Raw genomic sequence first — 18,696 nt, 5'->3', positions numbered from 1 at the left:
GGTATTAAAAGTTACTACAGTTCCATAACTCAGTGATTATTAACTGGTAACCCACATTTCAGAACTTATTATAATATTTCTTCATACAGTTTTTTGTAAAAAAAAAAAAAAAGGGCAACAAAAAAAATTCTCCTTATTCTGTTTTGTGATTTTATGCTATTTCCTGTTGATATACTTAAAAGTTTATATCTTGTGTTAGGTAATATCTAAGAAGAAATAAAATACTAAACTTCTGCTTTAATATATAGTTTGTCTATATATTACATTTTTAGAATCAGTTATCTGAATTGATTCTAAAAATTAAAAACCAATAAACAATATTTGTAAAATGTTTTGGTAAATACTTGCTATATAACAAAACCGTATGAGTAAACCCATAAAGAAGGAAATGTAATCATATATCACTAACTTTGGGCCTCTCAAGGCATCAATAACAGAAAACTTGTTTCGTACTCATTATATACCACGTAATACTTTAAGTCTTTACATGTATCCACTTGTTTAAGCTTATGACAACCCTATGGAATATGTATCATTACTCATTTTTTTTATTGATGATGAAACTGAAACACAGATAATAAATAATTTGCCTAATGTCAGATAGCTATTGCATACCCACTCAAACCAAGCTTTTAAATTCTGTTCGTTGTCTCTTCACATTGTTTGCTGCTAATTTGGTACCATTCTTTACAGTATCCCATCCCTTTTGCCCCACGTCAAACTCTTCTTTTTTTGCATTTTTTCTAAACATCTTTTGTATTTTTTCAGTGGGAATTGGAAGAGATTAAATGCTGGTACTGAATCTGTCATCGTGAACTGACAATTGACACCTTTCTTGAAACTGAACATAATACAGGGGTTAAATTTAACTTCAGTCACATTATTACTCGTGGATAGATTATGACTTACATAAATAATGCAGTCATATTTTCTTTAGAAGCATGTTGATACTTTCCTACTTTCCTTAGAAGACTAAATATTTATTTCCTTGATTGAGCTTAGAAATTATTTCAGTTATCCGCTTCTGACTCTTCTTGGGATGGTGTATCAAAAATCTGCCACCACACACACACACATCTTGACTACCACCTACCTATTCATAATTGACCAAAAATGTATTTGAGTGTCAGATCCTGAGGATATAACAGTGTATTAAAGCAGTCCTTAATCTCAAGAGACTTATCTTTTTTTTCAAATTCTACCTCCTCAGTATTTTTTTTGCCATCATCCTTTTAGCCCTTCTATCATTTCCTTAACTTTAGCTTATCATTTCCATAGTTTAACCTTCATATTTTCTCTTGTGAATCATAGTACTAGGTTATCTCCTTTTTCTTAGTTTCAGCCTCTTTCTAATGTAGCTTCTGTTCCAGTAATTTTAAACTATATGTATGTATCTGAAAACCTAACAGAGTTGTTGGGTTTTTTGTTTTTAAATACTGACATACTCTTAAATACCATTGTAAGAATAAATTGTGTTAATCACTTTAGAAGGATATTTGTCAATCTGTCAAAATTAAAAGTAAACATATCCTTAACTGACATTTATAAATTAGAAATTTAGACTACAGATGTATACTTGGGCATGTGTAAAAAGAAGTAGGTACAAAGATGTTCATTGTGACATTATTTATAATTTAAAACTTAAAGTGTCGATCAGTAGAGAACCTGTTCACTTTGGTAGTATAAGTTTTGATTCTGTGCAATGCTATATAACTATAAATTTAAAAGTAAAGTTGTTATTATTATTGATGTTAAATATTCTGTGTAAGAAGGAATTTAATGAAAAGGCAAGGAGCAGAATGATATATAAATTTAAAGAAGTGATAAAATCTCCATCAATGGATATTTATTAGTTGACAGATTATTCTGGAATGATACATAAGGAACTGTTCAACAGTGACTTTGTCATTGGAAGATGAGATCTCTAGTGGCCAAGACGCTTAATTTGAATAGAACACCATTATACTGTTGGATACTGTACTGTATACAACTATTGCTTTTTAAATTTAAAAATCACTTGTTTAATAACTGGAAATTGAGATTTTTAAAAACATGTGCCATTTACAATAGCACCAAAAAACATGAAATAGTTAGGTATAAATCTAACAAAATATGTGCAAGATCTGTATGCAAAAAGCTATAGAAAACTAATGAAAGAAATTGAAGCTCTTAATCAATGAAGATATATCATATTCATGAATTAGAAGACTCAATATTGTTAAGATGTCAGTTTTCCCCAAACTGATCTTAGATTAACATACTTTCATTTAAAATCTCTGCAGGATTTCTTGTCAGAAACTGACAGCTTGATTCATAAAGTTTATACGGAAGGAAGAGCAAAAGAAATAACCAAAAGAATTTTGAAAAAGAATAACAAAGTTAGAATATTTACAATACCTGATTTCAAGACTGAACTGTAGCTTTAATAGTGTGGTACTAAAGAAAGGATAGACATATACAAAGGAGCAGTATCGAGAATCCAGAAAGAAATACACTCATATATATCTGGTCAGTTGATTTTTGACAAAGATGCTGGGGAGTTCTTTGGGAAAAAGAATCCTTTTACAGATGGTTTTGAAATAGTTGAGTATACATATGAAAAAAACCCTCAATTTCACACTTCACACATATACAAAGTAACTCAAAGTAGACCATTTAGATTATAAGCCTAAGTGCAAAACCTGCAAGTATAAAACATCTAAAAGAACACTCAAGAGTTAAACATTTTGTGACCTTTAAGTTAAAGATTTCTTAAATACATAAGAAGCATGATCCATCATTGAAAAAATTTGAAAGTACGCATTCAGCAAAATTAAGTACTTCTGCCCTTGAAAGACAGTATTAAGAGAATTGAAAAGATAATCATAAAGACTGGGAAATAATTATAAACCACATATCTGGTAACAGACTTGTACTCAAAAAGATAAAGATCTTTCAAAATTCAGTGGTAAGAAAAGCAACAGATACTTCACTAAAGAAGATAGATGACAAACACATGAAAAGCAACTTATCCATTAGCCATTAGTGAAATGAATGTGAAAAGCATGATGAGATAATACTACAGATCATTTAGAGAGCAGTGGAACTCATACATTGTTGGTGGAAATGCAAATGGTACAGTCACTTCAGAAAGCAGCTTGGCAGTTTCTTTGGAAGTTAAATAGACACTTATCTGATCCAGCAGCCCCTTTCCTGAGTATTTATCCAAGAAAAATGAAAACTTAGGTTCACACAAAGACCTATATGAGAGGGGTGCCTAGGTGGCTCCATTAGTTAAGCTTCAAACTCTTGATTTCAGCTCAGGTCATGATCTCAGGATCATGAGATCAAGCCCCAAGTTTGGCTTTGCGCTTGGTAAGGAAGCCTGCTTGAGATTCTCTACCTCTTCCTCTATCCCTCCTCCCCCTGCTCATGCTCTCTATCGCTCATCAATAAGTAAGTAAGTAAGTAAGTAAAATCTTTTAAAGCAAAAACAAAACTTATACCAGAATGTGCATAGCAGCTGTATTCAAAATTGCCCAAAGCTGCAAACAACTCAGATGTTCAACTAGTGAAAGTATAAAAACAAATTGTACGGACGCCTGGGTGGCTCCGCGGTTGAGCATCTGCATTTGGCTCAGGGCATGATCCTGGAGTTCCGGGATCAAGTCCCACATTAGGCTCCCTGCATGAAGCCTGCCTCTCCCTCTGCCCATGTCTCCGCCTCTCTCTCTGTGTCTTTCATGAATAAATAAATAAAATCTTAAAAAACACACACACACACAACTGTGTTATCATCCATACAATAGAATAATTCTCAGCAATAAAATGGAAGATGCCTTAGTTACATGTAACAACATGGATGATCCCCAGTAACATTATATGGAGTCAAATCAGATACACAAAGCTACATGCTGTACAATTTTATTATACATTCGGGAAAAAGCAAAACTATATGTCAGAAAACAGGTATCCAGAATGGGGCAAGGGCCTCACTACAGAAGAGCAAAGGAGAATTGGAGGGATGGTGGAAATATTCTATTTCTTAATTGTTTTGTTGGTTACCTGGCTACACATTTGTCAAACTGCAGAACTGTGTGTTGAAATCAGATTTTTCTTTATATATAAATTATACTTTGATTTTTTTTCAAATGCAAAAGGGTACAAATAAGAGTAGGTATGTCTCATACTTATTAAAGGATATTTCAAAGCCTGACCAATGTATATTTTGAGGTTTAGAAAACCCCAGACCAAAACACAAGAACAAAAGATGTTTATCACATGGTAGAAATTTCAGCACTAAGAACCACCGATTGATACCATCTTTATTATTTTTCAGCTCTCTAGCAAAGTTGGATATAATGATTTAAAATTAATTGTTTAAAAAGGTTGTTGAATTATTCCTGTTGACTAAATCTTCAGGAGTGGAACATGAAAATTTGTATTTTTTTTAATCTTCCTAGATCCTTCAGAGGCATGAATAGGGTGAAGTACATCTGTTTCCTCAAAGGACAATATCAGTGTTACACCATTTTTTGAAAAGCCCAAAAAATATAAAAATTAAACAGTGTATTGTCCAGTGTATATATAATAAAACTTTTTTTTTAAGAGCCAGGACATTATATATATGAAATTTAGTAGAAGTTTGTCAGTCCTAAGGAATAGGGGAAGAGATCATAGGTAGATACAAAGTTATTGGTATCACACTAGTTCTTAAATTTGGTTGTCTGTTCAAAAGTTAATTTTATTATTACACTTCATATATCTATTTTGAAGTACCAAATATTACTTTAAAACATCTTAAAGAACAGATAGAAGCACTTCTCTTTGCTACAAGTGGGTATTTTTGAAACACTTGAAACAAGTGGGTATTTTTGAAACACATGTCAAATCTTCTGTCCAAATATGAACATGATATTATCTGCACATTATCTAGCACTCTTAGGATAACATCCATATTTTTTTTTTGTCATAGTGAGGTGACCTTGTTATTGTCCAAACAAGTGTTCTTCTGAAAGTGAAAGGAGTTACTCTTAATTATTCCAAGACTTACGCATAAAGCTGGATGTATAGTCACTCTCCTACAAGGAAGGCCCTCTGTGGTTTGGTTTCTGCTGATCTAGCTTCAGTATGCATTTAACTGTACTAGCCTTTTGAGTTTATTGGTGAAGCTTTTTTTGAAATTTCTATTCCTTCAACCTACATTTTCCCTTTGTTGCCAGATTAAATCTTACATCTTTCTTAATTTTTAATATACACTTTTGCTTCCCTAGAAAGTTTTCCCTAACCATTATCACTCCTTTCTAGCTAACACAGAGTCCTTCTTGCCCCTCAGCACCTGTATGTATTCTTAGTCAAACCAGTTATTAAATTGTTATAGTTGATACTTACTTATGTTCCTATTAGATTCATCTCTGAGATCCAGGGAATATATTTGTTTTAAGCTCCTATTCTAACAAATGGATACTGAGTAAACATCTACTTGAAAAATGGAGTTCATGTAGTGAACATTTGGTAACAATGTTATTTTTTCATATTACTATTTTAAATTGTACAGTTCTATCTCTGATTATTATATCTCTATAAAATTACCTTTATGTTTTCCCATCTTTTTGTTGTTACATGTTTTTGTTGTAGTAAAACTCATAATATGAGATCTACTCTCTTAACAAATTTTTAAGTGTATAATACAGAATTGTTAACTACAAGCACAATGTTGTACAGTAGATCTCTAGGTCATATTAATTTATAAGCTTTTCTCTATATTAATGTTCTTAGCCTGATGTCATTTGTTACAGTAATTTATCAATGAAACTTTTTAAATTTTATATATCTTGCTGCCTGGAATATAAATATTCTTTATATAATCAGAATTCTTAGTTTTCTGTTGGTTTTTTTTTTCTTTGATGTCTTGCTTAGGAAGCCTTTCCGTACATTTCCAAGTCATTTAAATACTCACCATTTGTTTCACTTTGTGTATGTCTTTAAGTGACTATTCTTTGCTTGGAATTATGGATGTCCCCTACTTTCACCCTTTCATAAAGACCATAATTCTCTCTCCACTAAGTATTAGGTTATTGTTTCTTAATGAGTAAGAAATGGTTGAGATGCTATATATACGGTGTTTGGACAGCTGTTTGTATTATTGTAGCATTTCAAGGTCATTAGCAAAAATTATTCATTCAGTCTTTTAGGCAGATCACTGAGATAGAAAGTGGCAAGTTCTGGGATCCCTGGGTGGCGCAGCGGTTTGGCACCTGCCTTTGGCCCAGGGCACGATCCTGGAGACCCGGGATCGAATCCCACATCAGGCTCCCGGTGCATGGAGCCTGCTTCTCCCTCTGCCTGTGTCTCTGCCTCTCTCTCTCTCTCTCTCTCTCTCTGTGACTATCTCTCTGTGTGACTATTTTTTTTTTTTAATTAAAAAAAAAAAAGAAAGTGGCAAGTTCTTTCTTGATGTTACAGCCTCCATTGTTGGGGGAGAAAAGGCTAGTACACATGAACTGTTTAAAAGTAGGCCTGAAGTGGTATGATGTGAACTCCCTGTCCAGTGTGCTTTCCACTATATACAAAGCCCGCTTTTGGAGATCAGTATAAAGAGATATGACTAAAAAGACCTAATATTTCACACTGGACTTACTATTGACAAACTGCATTTTTCTTCATATTCTTGTTTTAAAAAAAATGCTTGGAATTTCTGTGAAAACCTAACAGCAAAATTCTGGGCTGCAAAACTGCCAGGGGTTAATGTGCATTAGCCTGCTATGTAACGCATTCCTTGGGAAGTCTTTTAATTTTTTAGTTACAGAAATTAACTATGTGAATTTTTTTACCTCCGTATTTTATCCTTCTAATGGATTTTTTATTTAATTTATAATATACAATGCTCACTGATAATACAACACATTGGATGATCCTTCATTCCCAAAGCATATGTAGAATTTAGGAATCTTTCCTCTTATTAAAGAGGTTACCTTATCCTTATGATTTGCCTTAAGGTTTGTGCTTTTCTTAGCATTTTCTCAAAAAAATATTACTACAATCTCTACTCTTTGCCATATTACCATTTTTTAAATTATTACACAGTAGAATTGACTTATTTTCCTTTTTAAAGATTTTTTTTTAATTTATTTATGATATACATAGAGAGAGGCAGAGACACAGACAGAGGAATAAGCAGACTCCATGCCGGGAGCCCGACACAGGACTCAATCCCAAGACTCCAGGATCGCGTCCTGGGCCAAAGGCAGGTGCCAAACTGCTGAGCCACCCAGGGATCCCCAACAATTAATCCAAATTGTTTGAATCAATAGTTGGTTTGTTTTAAAATTAATAGTTGGTTCAATTCTCCTCCATTGTGTAGATACACCTGTTTGTTTTATCCATTCGCCTATTGACAGGCATTTGGATTGTTTCCCTCTTTTGGCTCTCACTACTAAAGCTGCTCTAAACATATGTGTACAGCTTTTTGTTTCAACAGAAGTTTTCGTTTCTCTAAAGTAAATACCCACAACTGCAATTGTATTAGAGTATAAGTGTATATTTAACTTAATTACCGAACCATTTTCCAGAGTGTCTGTATCATTCTTCATTCCTGCTAGCAGTTTGAGAATCCCAGTTGTTCCATATCCACATACTTGATATTATTAGTAGTTTTTATTTTAGCCAACTTAGTAGGTATGCAGTTGTATCTCATTGTGCTTTTAATGTACATTTCCTTGATGCAAATGGTGTTAAACATCTTTTCTTGTGCTCATTTGCCAGCCTTACATTCTTCTTGGTAATAATTAATATTACGTCATTAATTTGCATCTAAAGGCTTTTTTTAAAAAGGATATTGTCACTCATATTAACCTACTCTAAGCATGATAGGTCAATATTGGATGTGAGAAGCAGAATAGTATTAAGTTTAGTTCTTCTCTTTTGTCATATACTTAACCACTAAAAAATTGATCCTCCATTCCCTTAACATCTCTTGCAAACAGAAAAGTGAAAGAGCCCCAATTTATTCCACAGCTATTCTATAGATTTTTAGTATTTTAAACATATCCTATATATGTAGATGTATCTATACATGTATATATTACATATGCATAGTCATATTTCCTTATTCTATAGTCTTATTTCCTTAAAAAGTCAATTTTTCTAAACATAAGCATTCTAGGAGCTTATCATTTGGTCTTTATTTACATGTAATACTACAGTTCATCTTCAAGATGTGTGATATCATTAGCTAGAGGTTGAATGATTCTCATTAATTCAATCTGTTAATCAAAAATAGAGAGCTATGGTTCCTGTAAATAGGTAAAAGTAATTACTAAGGGAAAGACTAAAATTTTTTATGTTAAGATAATGATAACTGCTATAATTAGATTAATCTCAATACCTTAGTGGCTTAACACAATAGAAATTTATTTCTCACCCCCATGACTATAAAGTGCAGTTAAGAGAAGTGGAGTGTCACTGCACCACCCAATCATTCAAGAAACCAAGGCTTCCTGGGTTATTGATATCCTGCAGGCAGGTAGGAGAGTAGAAGATAGAAAAGGCATTCCTGCTTCCTAACTACTTTGCCCAGAAATGTGCAGTACACATTACCGTTGTCCTCCCAGGAATAGTGATAGCTCATGGAAACAGGAGGACAGAGGAGTAGGGTCAGAAGAAATTCTTTGTCATCAGCCCAGTACTTGTTATGTTATTCGAAGGTCCTCTCTGGTTTCAGAGTGTTAATCAAGGAAAGGCAGAAGAACTCTGGTCCCCTTTGGTTAAAACAATCTCTTTTACCTTTTTCAGTTTTTTATTGTTTGTCCTTGTTTTATCTGTCTGTACTACAGAAAGATGAAGTTGCTGATAAATGACTTCTGGACAAGTTGGGGTAACATCACTTATTATGGAGGATAAAATATCAGTATGACTGATGTAAAGCCCAGAAGGAAGTGTTCTAAATTTTCTTTTGAAATGTGGTCAGCTGTATTGTTATATAATTATACTAATGAGAAGGCAGAATTCTTCCTAGTCAATGAAAGTAAACTTTTTATTTTAAAATAATGCGGTGGATCCCTTAAAGTGAATTCATGATGAATGTCAATATATGACAGATTAAAATGGGGATGCTCTATTTGAAATATGTATTGGAGTGACCAAGTGTCTCCTCCCATCATAACCATGGCCTCCAAGAAACTTCTGCAAAACTTTGGAACAGTTTGAATAACTTCCTAGTATATAGGCCAATAGAAATGTATTAGGAAAGGACATTATATTTGTGATGATTAGGAGAAATGGTAACTAAAATTAAACAATTCTTCAACATTACTTTTTTTATATCCTAATTTTCCATTGATAATGTTAATTTGTATATTACTTTTCTAGTAATCTAACAATTCAGGTTGTTTCAAAGTATAGAGAAATTTTAATACTCTCTTTTCCTTCCATACAAATCACTTTACCTCATATCTACTAAATTAGAGGTTATCAAAAAATGTCTCAGGATTAGTACATGTACTATATTAAGCATCTTCTAAGTATAGTAAGGTGATTTCTTCAGCATTAAAATTTATAACTTGACAATGTTTCAGTAGTCTTGTTTCTGGCATTCTGACATGAGTCAGTAATTTAATTATTATGTTTGTAAAACCCTGACATCATCTCACTGGTGTTGCATCAAAAGCAGCACTACTCATCCCTCTAATGATTTATTTTTAGTGCTGAGGAGGAGCATTGGAGATATCTTTTGTTTATGTGATCTAAAACCTAAACATTTTTAAGTCAAACTAGCTAGAATTCTAACTACTTCTTTCCGCATTTACTGATTTTTCTTTTATTATCTATATATATTTTTATCTACATACTTATTTTTCTATATATTTTTCATTTTCTACATATATTCTTATGGTTTTTAGTTTATCAAGTGGGGAAGATAATGGAGATACTATAATAATGTAATTATTATTCTTTATTGCAATAAAGATAAACCATGTATTCAAACAAAAATGTAGTAAAGGGTCTATCCAAAATGAAATTCTCCTATAGTTAAAATTCTTAATCAGTTTTGTTTTCCTGAATTCTGTTGTCTCTGAAAAATAGGGACAAATTTTCACAAAATGAGAATTCATTGCCAATAAAAAATGAAAAAATGCCCATCTCCATTAGTAACAGATAGAAGTTAGTATAGGTTAATACTACATTAAAATAGTATTCTTGGGGGTCCCTGGGTGGATCAGATGGTTAAGCGTCTGCCTTTGGCTCAGGTTATGATATCAGGGTCCTGGGATCAAGCCCCACATCCGGGCTCCCAGATCACTGGGAAGTCTGCTTCTCCCTCTGCCTCTCCAGCTGCTCATTCTCTCTTTCTCTCTCTCAAATGAATAAATAAAATCTTAAATAAAATAATACTCTTGGTACTATCTACCAAAAAATTAAACATACACATACTACATATAATCCAGCAATCCTTTTCCTAGAGCAGTGGTCCTTAAAGTATAGTTTGAAGAGCCCTGGTGATTTCCAGGGCACATCTATGAGGTCAGACTGTTTTGTTTTGTTTTTTAATAATTTTTTTTAAGATTTTATTTATTCATGAGAGACAGAGGCAGAGCCACAGGCAGAGGGTGAAGCAGGCTGCATGCAAAGAGCCCGACATAGGACTCAATCCCAGATCCTGGGATCATGCCCTGAGCCAAAGGTGGACACTCAACTACTGAGCCACCCAGGTGTCCCAGACTGTTTTCATAATAAGAGGAAGATGTTATTTGCTTTCTTCATTTGTTCTCTCACAACTGTACATTGGAATATTGGTGTCATGTCAAAGAATAGCCACATTTACCTGCAAAGACCACTAAAAATATACCTTCTTTTTCCAACTGACTAGTGACACTGGATTTCTTCATATACTTCAATCGAAACAGCATATTTTAATAAAATGCAGAAACACATCGAAACTGTTTTCTATTAAACCAGACATTTAGAGATTTGTAAAAATGTAAAACAGTGTAATTCTTCCCACTAAATATTTTTCATTTTAGAAGTTTAGTTCTTCAGAAGTACATTTTTTGTTAAAATTATTTTAATTTTAAAATGAACAAATATTTGTAACATTTATTATTTTTAATTTCTTACATGATAAATCTGTTGAATAACCCATACAAAAAAAAGCAATTTAGTTTTTTTTTAGAGTAATCTTTTAGAATTTTTTTTAAGATTTTATTTATTCATGAAAGACAGGCAGAGAAATAGACAGAAGGAGAAGCAGGCTCCCTGCAGGAAGCCCCATTCAGGACTCGATCCCAGGGATCACACCCTGAGCCGAAGGCTGATGCTCAACCACTGAGCCACCCTTTAGTCATTTTTAAGAGTGTAAAGAGGTCCTGAGAACTAAAAACTTCAAGAACCTCTGAGCTAGACAGGTGCATGCATGAACACCAGGAGACATGTGTAAGAAAGTTCATAGCAGCATTCTTCATAATGGCCTAAAATCAGAAGCATTGTAAAAGCTCAATGATAGAATGAATAAATACGATATTCTAAATATGATACAAGACCAAAAAATAATGAACCATGGCTACATGCAACAATATATATAAATCTTAACTATAAATGTTAAAATGAAAAAAGTCAGATTCAAAGTAATTCATATTGCATGATTTCATTTATATAATGTTCACAAATAGGTGTTAATAAACTCAGTATTTAGAAATGCAGACTTAGGTAGTTAAAATGTACTGACTGCCTGATTAGTCAAAATGGCTATTACCTTTAAAGAGACGAGAAGACATTATATTGGAAGAAGGTGCTAGCAATGTTCTATTTCTTGACTTGGGTAGTGTTCATGAAGGTATTTTTCTCTTATGCACATTTCTGTATACATGTTCTATTCATAGTAGAAATATTTTAAAACAAAATAATCATTTATTATAAAATCTGGATAAAAATTTCTTCAATCTCCCTTTTAAAAATCTGAGCAAATACAACAGATTTTTGTTTAAAGCATAGTGTTATTTGGGTCCATATTTATTGACATACATTATATTTTTATTCTCTAGACTGATATGTTGGTTTGTCTTTTTTTACCTAAATATTATTTTACACATTTTAACTTTCTACAAAAATTTGGACTTGAAAACTTATTATAAGAAAAAACTATGATAAACATTGTTCTCTTAATACTGTACAAACATAAATTATGTCTCATTTGTTTGAATTTTTTTATTTGATACAGATAGTCGTACAGGCACTGCAGTGTTCCCATTACTCGATTCTTTGGCAGTTGGTGAAAATTACTGATGGTTCTCCTTCCAAAGTAAGTAAGAGTTTCTGAAGGCAGAAGGGTTATTATTATTACTAAAATAAAATACCTTGCTTAAATCATTACTTATTAATTTATTCTTACCAGTTACAATAAATTATAATTTTTAATGAAGTATATAATAATTATTATCAATTCTTGCTTTATCCTATGAGTAAGTATATTTTACCTCTTTGAAAGATAACCAGTTCTTCAAGCAATAGATGCAGAACTGTATAGATACACAAATTTAAAAGTCTTACCAGAAATCACTATAGTAGAAACCACAAGAGCTCTGATAGGTGACATGCTATTAAAAAGAATAATATTGAAGGTAATGCTATGTAAGTCTTAGTTTTGGAATTATAGCACCTTGGGGTCCAAACTAAACACTCTTGTTAAAAAAAAAAAATTATCTAGTAATTTTTTTTTTCATTTTAATCTAGCCATGACCATTCAAAACAAAAAGGAAAATATGAGTTAGATTAAATTAAACTAGGATCCAAGAGAGTCAAACAGAGCCTAAAGCCTACTAAACTTGAGGACATTTTGTAATGTAGACAAATCCCAAGGCCCTCTGGCGTAGACTATCTACTAAGTAGCACATCTCCCCTGATCAAGTTAGGATTCTTAAGAGTTACTTCCAGCACAAGGGTAAATTAGAAATAAACCCATACCAGCTCCATTCATGGGGGAATATAGGGAAAATAGCCTGTCTTAAAATTTGTCATTGAATAAAAGGGAGAAAGTAGGTCTTTCATTGAAAGTTTATAACCATGAATGAGCTTTCATGTAGATTTCCACCCTAAATTCATACTACTTTAGTGGTCCATTAAAAAATTTAAAAAGTTAAGATTTTGATTTACAATATTCTGTGTTGGTGATTATCTCCAGGCACCTAACACAATCAAGTGTAAATCCTTTCTAAAGGAACTTGCCTCAAAGAGGCAGATAAAATTTTAAGAAAAATTAGCTCCTGGTAAAGATTACACAACTCAGAAGAAAAGAAACCATGAACAGAACCATGAAGAGAATCAGACCAAAAAAATGCTATTTATACATTGAAATTATCTGATACAAATATAAAATAAATATATTGCAGTTTTGCGAGAGAGGCTTTAACATATGTTTGTGAAGAGCAAACACTTGATAAAGAACCAAGTCAAAATACCACAATGTTTACATATCCTCATCTTAACAAAACAGAAGATATTCAACCAGTAGATTAATGATACATTATAGAACCAACAGCATGATATACAGCATTCCTTTTTTCCTAATTAATAACTTGAAGATTTCTCTGCCTTTAGAAAGAAATTGGGGTTTTTATTTATTCTCAATTAGAGCAAGAATAATTGGTTAGCATCGTGTTTTTTATATTTTATTGACAGTTTTAGTCTTGAAAAGCAGAAATCAAAATTAACCTTTTATTAGTAACAAAAGTCACTTTAAAGTGTATAATGCTTTCATGTTTTTGAAATGTTCCTTAATATGACAAAGGAGATTGAATATAAATAAGTTAAAATTTGATAGCAAGAGTTTATATGTTGCAAACAGAGTTACTTTTGTTTTGATGTTTTCATCTAGTTGATTTTGGTATTCCATTTTTTAACCTGTTACCGTAAAATTATTTTGAAATTCCTTAGCTTTCTGTTTATTCTTCTGACTCATTCTTCTAATAAAAGATATCTTCATTTTTTATCATTTGTCATAATACAGATTTCGTAATTGTCATTGTCACAGTGGCAGTGCAGCTTTTGTGGTTGTCACTGATTTTCTTTATGCCAGAAAATGCTGCAGCATCTTTTAGGTGCATTATTATTCAGTTGATTTCTGTTTATAGTTTTGCGCGTATACATACTGTATGTGAAATTCTCCTTACTAAAATGTTTCTCAGATTATTTCTTCTCATTTTGAAGTTATTGGTAATTTTTTTAACCCAAGTATATTCAATAATCATTGAGTGTTGGTTATATCTATCATTTAAAAGTTATTCTCTAAGTGATAATCTTGAAAAGAATGAATTTTCAAGACACAAGCAAACTTTAAAAATTAATCTCTCATTGCTAAGATTTATCCTTTTAAAACAATTATTATAAAAAATTTTTAAAAATTTAAAAAGCAATTATTGTAATGACTCGTATGTAATAATCACTAGATCAGTAATTGCCAGTTTTCTAATCCCATGTAATGTAGGATATCTTTGAAAATTTAAGATCCACATAAATAAGCTTTGTATGTGTTTAATCTCTATTATTAATATCCCATCTGATAAGATATCAACTCCCTAACTATAGTTTCAACCACGTCATTAGCTTGTTGTACAAATAACCTTGAGGCAAGCCACTTGATAGAACAGATAATGTATGTCAAAGCATTTTATCTATTGTGAAATGCTTTCCAGATATTAGTAACAACTAAAATAATCACTTATCATTGTCAGATTACTTATTTGTAAAATTAAAAATTGTACTCGGCCAGTCAACTCTAGCTCTAAAATTCTTCAGTTTTCTAAGGTTAATTAATAACTGCTTTACCTGTAGATGTCTGAGTAGGTATACAAGAATCTTAATAGTGGTTAACTCTGAGAAAGAGAAATTCTTTGGGGTCAAGCATAAGAAGTAGAGAAACTTATTTTTGCTTTATAGCTTTTGTTACTGTCTGAGTGATTTTTTTTGTTGATGACTATATCTAACAGTGTTAATTTTATCACAAAAACTTTCAAAAGCTGCTACTACAAAAACATCCTGATTATCTCATCCTAATCTTAGATTTTGATTTATCACATATAGCTCAGAGTTGTTGAGCTTGGATAAATACTAGAAAAATGCCTAGTGTGTCCTGTATCTTATTTGCTGTAGCAATATTATTCTGTTGTTCATAAGTGTGATATTAAAGCTATAAGGAAATTTGCAAGTGATCTGATGAGACCTGCTTGTTTTAGGTAAGACCTAGAAAGGGACATTGTTATTATTTTTACCTTGTTGATATTTTACATTTTGTAAGTCACTTGAATTAAGTGCTTTAACTTAATTAAATATTCCTAATAATTCTATAAAATAGATGTTATGATAATCCCACTGTACAAATAAGGAACTTGATACTTAGAAACATTGGGACTTGATTAAGATCTGAAACTTAGAGCACAAGTCTTTTGAATCTCAATCTAGAAGTTTTTCTGTTGGCACTTATTAAATTCTTCATTCCTCTTAAAACAACTAGTTCTAAAAGGTTTTGTTTTTTATAAATAAATTTTCTAAGGGCACGTTGGTTGACTCCTTTCTGAACACAAGCTAACAATGTTAATCAGTTGGGTACCAAAAAGTTAGGTGAGTTATGTCGTATAGTCAGGGTTTTTCATCATTCAGTATCCCCAGTAGGATATATTTAATGAGAAGTTGCTGTGATTTTAAATGCCTCAATTTGTGATGCCAGTGGATTACAATTGAAGTATACAAAGGACTTTGGTAATGCAATCTATCCTTTTTCCTTTTGTTCCCTGAAACTTAAATTTGATACTGTAGCCCCTTGGGGTCTATGTATTTAAAATGTGTAATGATCACTTAGAGACAACTTGAAAGTGTTCTTATTTGAATTATTTTCAGTTTTTATTGTTGAGCAATTATTATGTTAATGTGAAATGAACCAATTTGCTAGCGAGCTGAACTAGCCGGCTAACCAGTTTTTCGCTACTCACTTTTATAGAAATTCCTTTAAATCTCTGAGGAAGTCATGTGTTTGATTAATCAATTATGCTTATTAGTTTGGGATGTAAAATATAAAGTAGAATGGTTTTCATAAATTCAGGCTCTCTTACTTGACTATTTGTTCATTGTAAAAAATATATAAATAAAATTTCTGAATCTTACCACTTATGGATAACCACTGTTAATATTTTGGTGTATTTTCTTTCAGTACTTCTCACATATTTCAACCTTATTGAGATCATAATGTATTTACAGTTTACAAAGTTTTGTGTCTCCTCTTCAATCAGCATTTCCTTTAGCTACTAAGAAGTGTTTGTAGATAATATTTTAATGTATGGATGATAGTCCATAATTTATTTTACCACTCTTACCTCTTGGATTTTTAGGTTGTTTAAGCATGTTAATAAAATTGATGATGCCATGATGGGCATTCTGATGCAAAAGTTTGTTCTGTGTTTTACACTGTTTCATCTTGTATTATATTCTTAGAAATGGAACTGTTGGGTCAGAGATGGTACATACTTTTAGTCTTGATATATATTGCCACATTGCTTTTTAGAGAGTACTTTCTAAAATTTATTTTTTTCTCTATTTATGACAAAAAATATATCATTCAGAAAATTATGAATGATAGTTATATTTGAAGTTTAAATTCAAGTTATAATTTAACACAACAGTGAACACTTTCATAAAATAAAGTATATGAGAAGACTATATATCAAGAACAGGATTAGATCTTTATTTGAATTGGAAGTGCATTGGGTTTTACCAATGGGTATTTCCTCTGTTCCCCTAATTTCCAGAGTTGAAGCTCTTTGGCAGTCACACAGGTCATGCTCAGTATACTTTGCTCCGGTGCCCCCTAGTGCTGGTCCTGTAGAAGCAGCCTTCAGTTTCTCTTCTCTAACAGAAAACATCCTTCTTCCTTCAGCTCCTTCTGGACATATACAAAGACATGTAAAGAGCCAGGTAAATAAGAGTTAGGGCTAATATAATGCCCCTGTTGCCTTTTTTGGCCTGGGGATGTAGAATTTATCCTCAATATTTTTTTTTTCCTCCTAGGAGGAGCTGTCCTACTCTCTATAATCTTAAATTTGTAGCTCTCAGCCTTACCCTGCATGTTCCTATTATAGACAGCAGTAGGGAGGGCCTGGGGAAAACATCCCTGCCTTCTGGGCCCTGGCCCTGTTCCTTGTCTTTTAAATAAAAGAAAGTCAACATCCCTCAGGTAGCTGCAAGTGAATTTATTATTGAAGTATTTAGCTGCAAAATTTATTCCTCCATTACCCTTTGACTTAAGGGTCTCAATTCCAACTTGTTTACCTCCAAACAGACTGAGGAAGGGAAGGGTTAGGATGAAGATGGGACTGGTGGTGGCCAACCCAGTGAGGAGACATGTTTAACCTTGCTGTTCTTCATGAAATATACATTTTTTACAAGTTTATTAAAAATAGGCTCAAATATGTAAAAATCTACAGGCTGCTTTCTACCTTTCTTTTCTCTTCCCTTCCCAGTCCTTTAGAATAAATAAAAAAGAAAGATAGCTCACCTGGGACCTACCCCAAATTTCCTGTAAGAACAAAATACAGATAGCACCTCACTCTTTGCAGAATTAACTACTTTGTTGGGGGAGGGGAATGGGGCCAATAGTGAAAAGTCATAGCTTTTCCTCTAGGAACAAATTTTTAGTAGTGTATAACCATTTTACTTCATTCTTTTCTTCTTGAATGTTTCCCCCCTACCTTTTATTTTATGAGAATTCTATCCTTAGTAACTATCTAGTTAATTTAAAGCCTTTCCTTTTGATTGTTCCATGACTTCAGAGTCATTCAAGAGTCCTATCTCAAGTGTTGATTGGCTGGTCTAGGAGAGTTTAAGGAGAAAGATCCAGATCTTGATTAATAGCCATTTTCTTATTCAGCTCTCAGAATGTTCTTTAAAAAAAAAAAAATCTGAAATACTGAAGTAGGTTCATACCAAAATCTGAATTTCTCCAGAATTTTATCTAACATTCTAAAAGCCTCTGAAAACCAGAAGTAAATATGTTCAATTATAAAAGAACCTACAAGTTATGAGTCTAGCATTCCATTAATAATTATATGCTGTTTGCAACCCTATTCCTGGGGCCCCGTTCTTAAAAATTGCTGTCTGTTAAGGAAAGACAGTATAAGGCTTCCTCAGTTTTACTAGCCTATTCCGTAAGGTGCTGTTTTTACTTATACAGGGACAGTGGTCTTTAAAGTACCTATTTTATAGGTGCAGATTTTATAAATACTGAAACTCCTTAACATATTTAATACCTTATGGTATAAGAAATAAGCCAGGACTGAGAAGATCTATCCAAGTAACAATTATTATAATGTGAAAGTATGTTTAAACTGAGTTTTTCAGAGATCTAAAGCAATATTTAGAATATTTAAACAAAACAGAACACTTCCCACTTTCTAGTACAGAGATTGGGATTTGCCTCACCAGAATTAATGATAAAAGTGTACTTTCCTGTCTGTCCATTTATTTGAATAGAAAGGAAATGGGTGTTTCATATTCTACTTAATACCTCTGATAACATAATGCATACCTTCCTACAGTAGGTTTTTTGTTTTAAAATGTAATTTTTTTCCAGCAGCCATTCTAAAGTTACCAGGTATTTGTTAAAGGACTTCTTGTTACAGACCCAATTTATATATATAAGAAACTCCTAGCTTATAAGTAGGGCTTATTTCCAGCATT

At 32.3% G+C, this 18,696-nt stretch overlaps 1 protein-coding gene across 3 annotated transcripts in view; it reads left to right on the top strand.

Moving 5' to 3' along the window:
- Nucleotides 1–18,696, top strand: part of STAG1 (STAG1 cohesin complex component) — a 401,472-nt gene that overhangs the window by 332,828 nt on the left and 49,948 nt on the right. For 2 of the 3 annotated variants that reach the window (XM_026015434.2, XM_072726921.1), the window contains one exon: nt 12,194–12,274. The exons of the other annotated variant lie outside the window; for it this stretch is intronic. In XM_026015434.2, coding sequence (XP_025871219.1) covers nt 12,194–12,274 — 81 coding nt within the window. The remainder of the gene's footprint in view (nt 1–12,193; nt 12,275–18,696) is intronic. 3 annotated transcript variants of the gene reach the window in all.

This window comes from Vulpes vulpes, chromosome 11, assembly GCF_048418805.1.
Source record: "Vulpes vulpes isolate BD-2025 chromosome 11, VulVul3, whole genome shotgun sequence".
Classification (NCBI taxonomy): domain Eukaryota; kingdom Metazoa; phylum Chordata; class Mammalia; order Carnivora; family Canidae; genus Vulpes; species Vulpes vulpes.
Note: the sequence above shows the minus strand (reverse complement) of the source record. Positions and strands in the feature narration are given on the sequence as shown.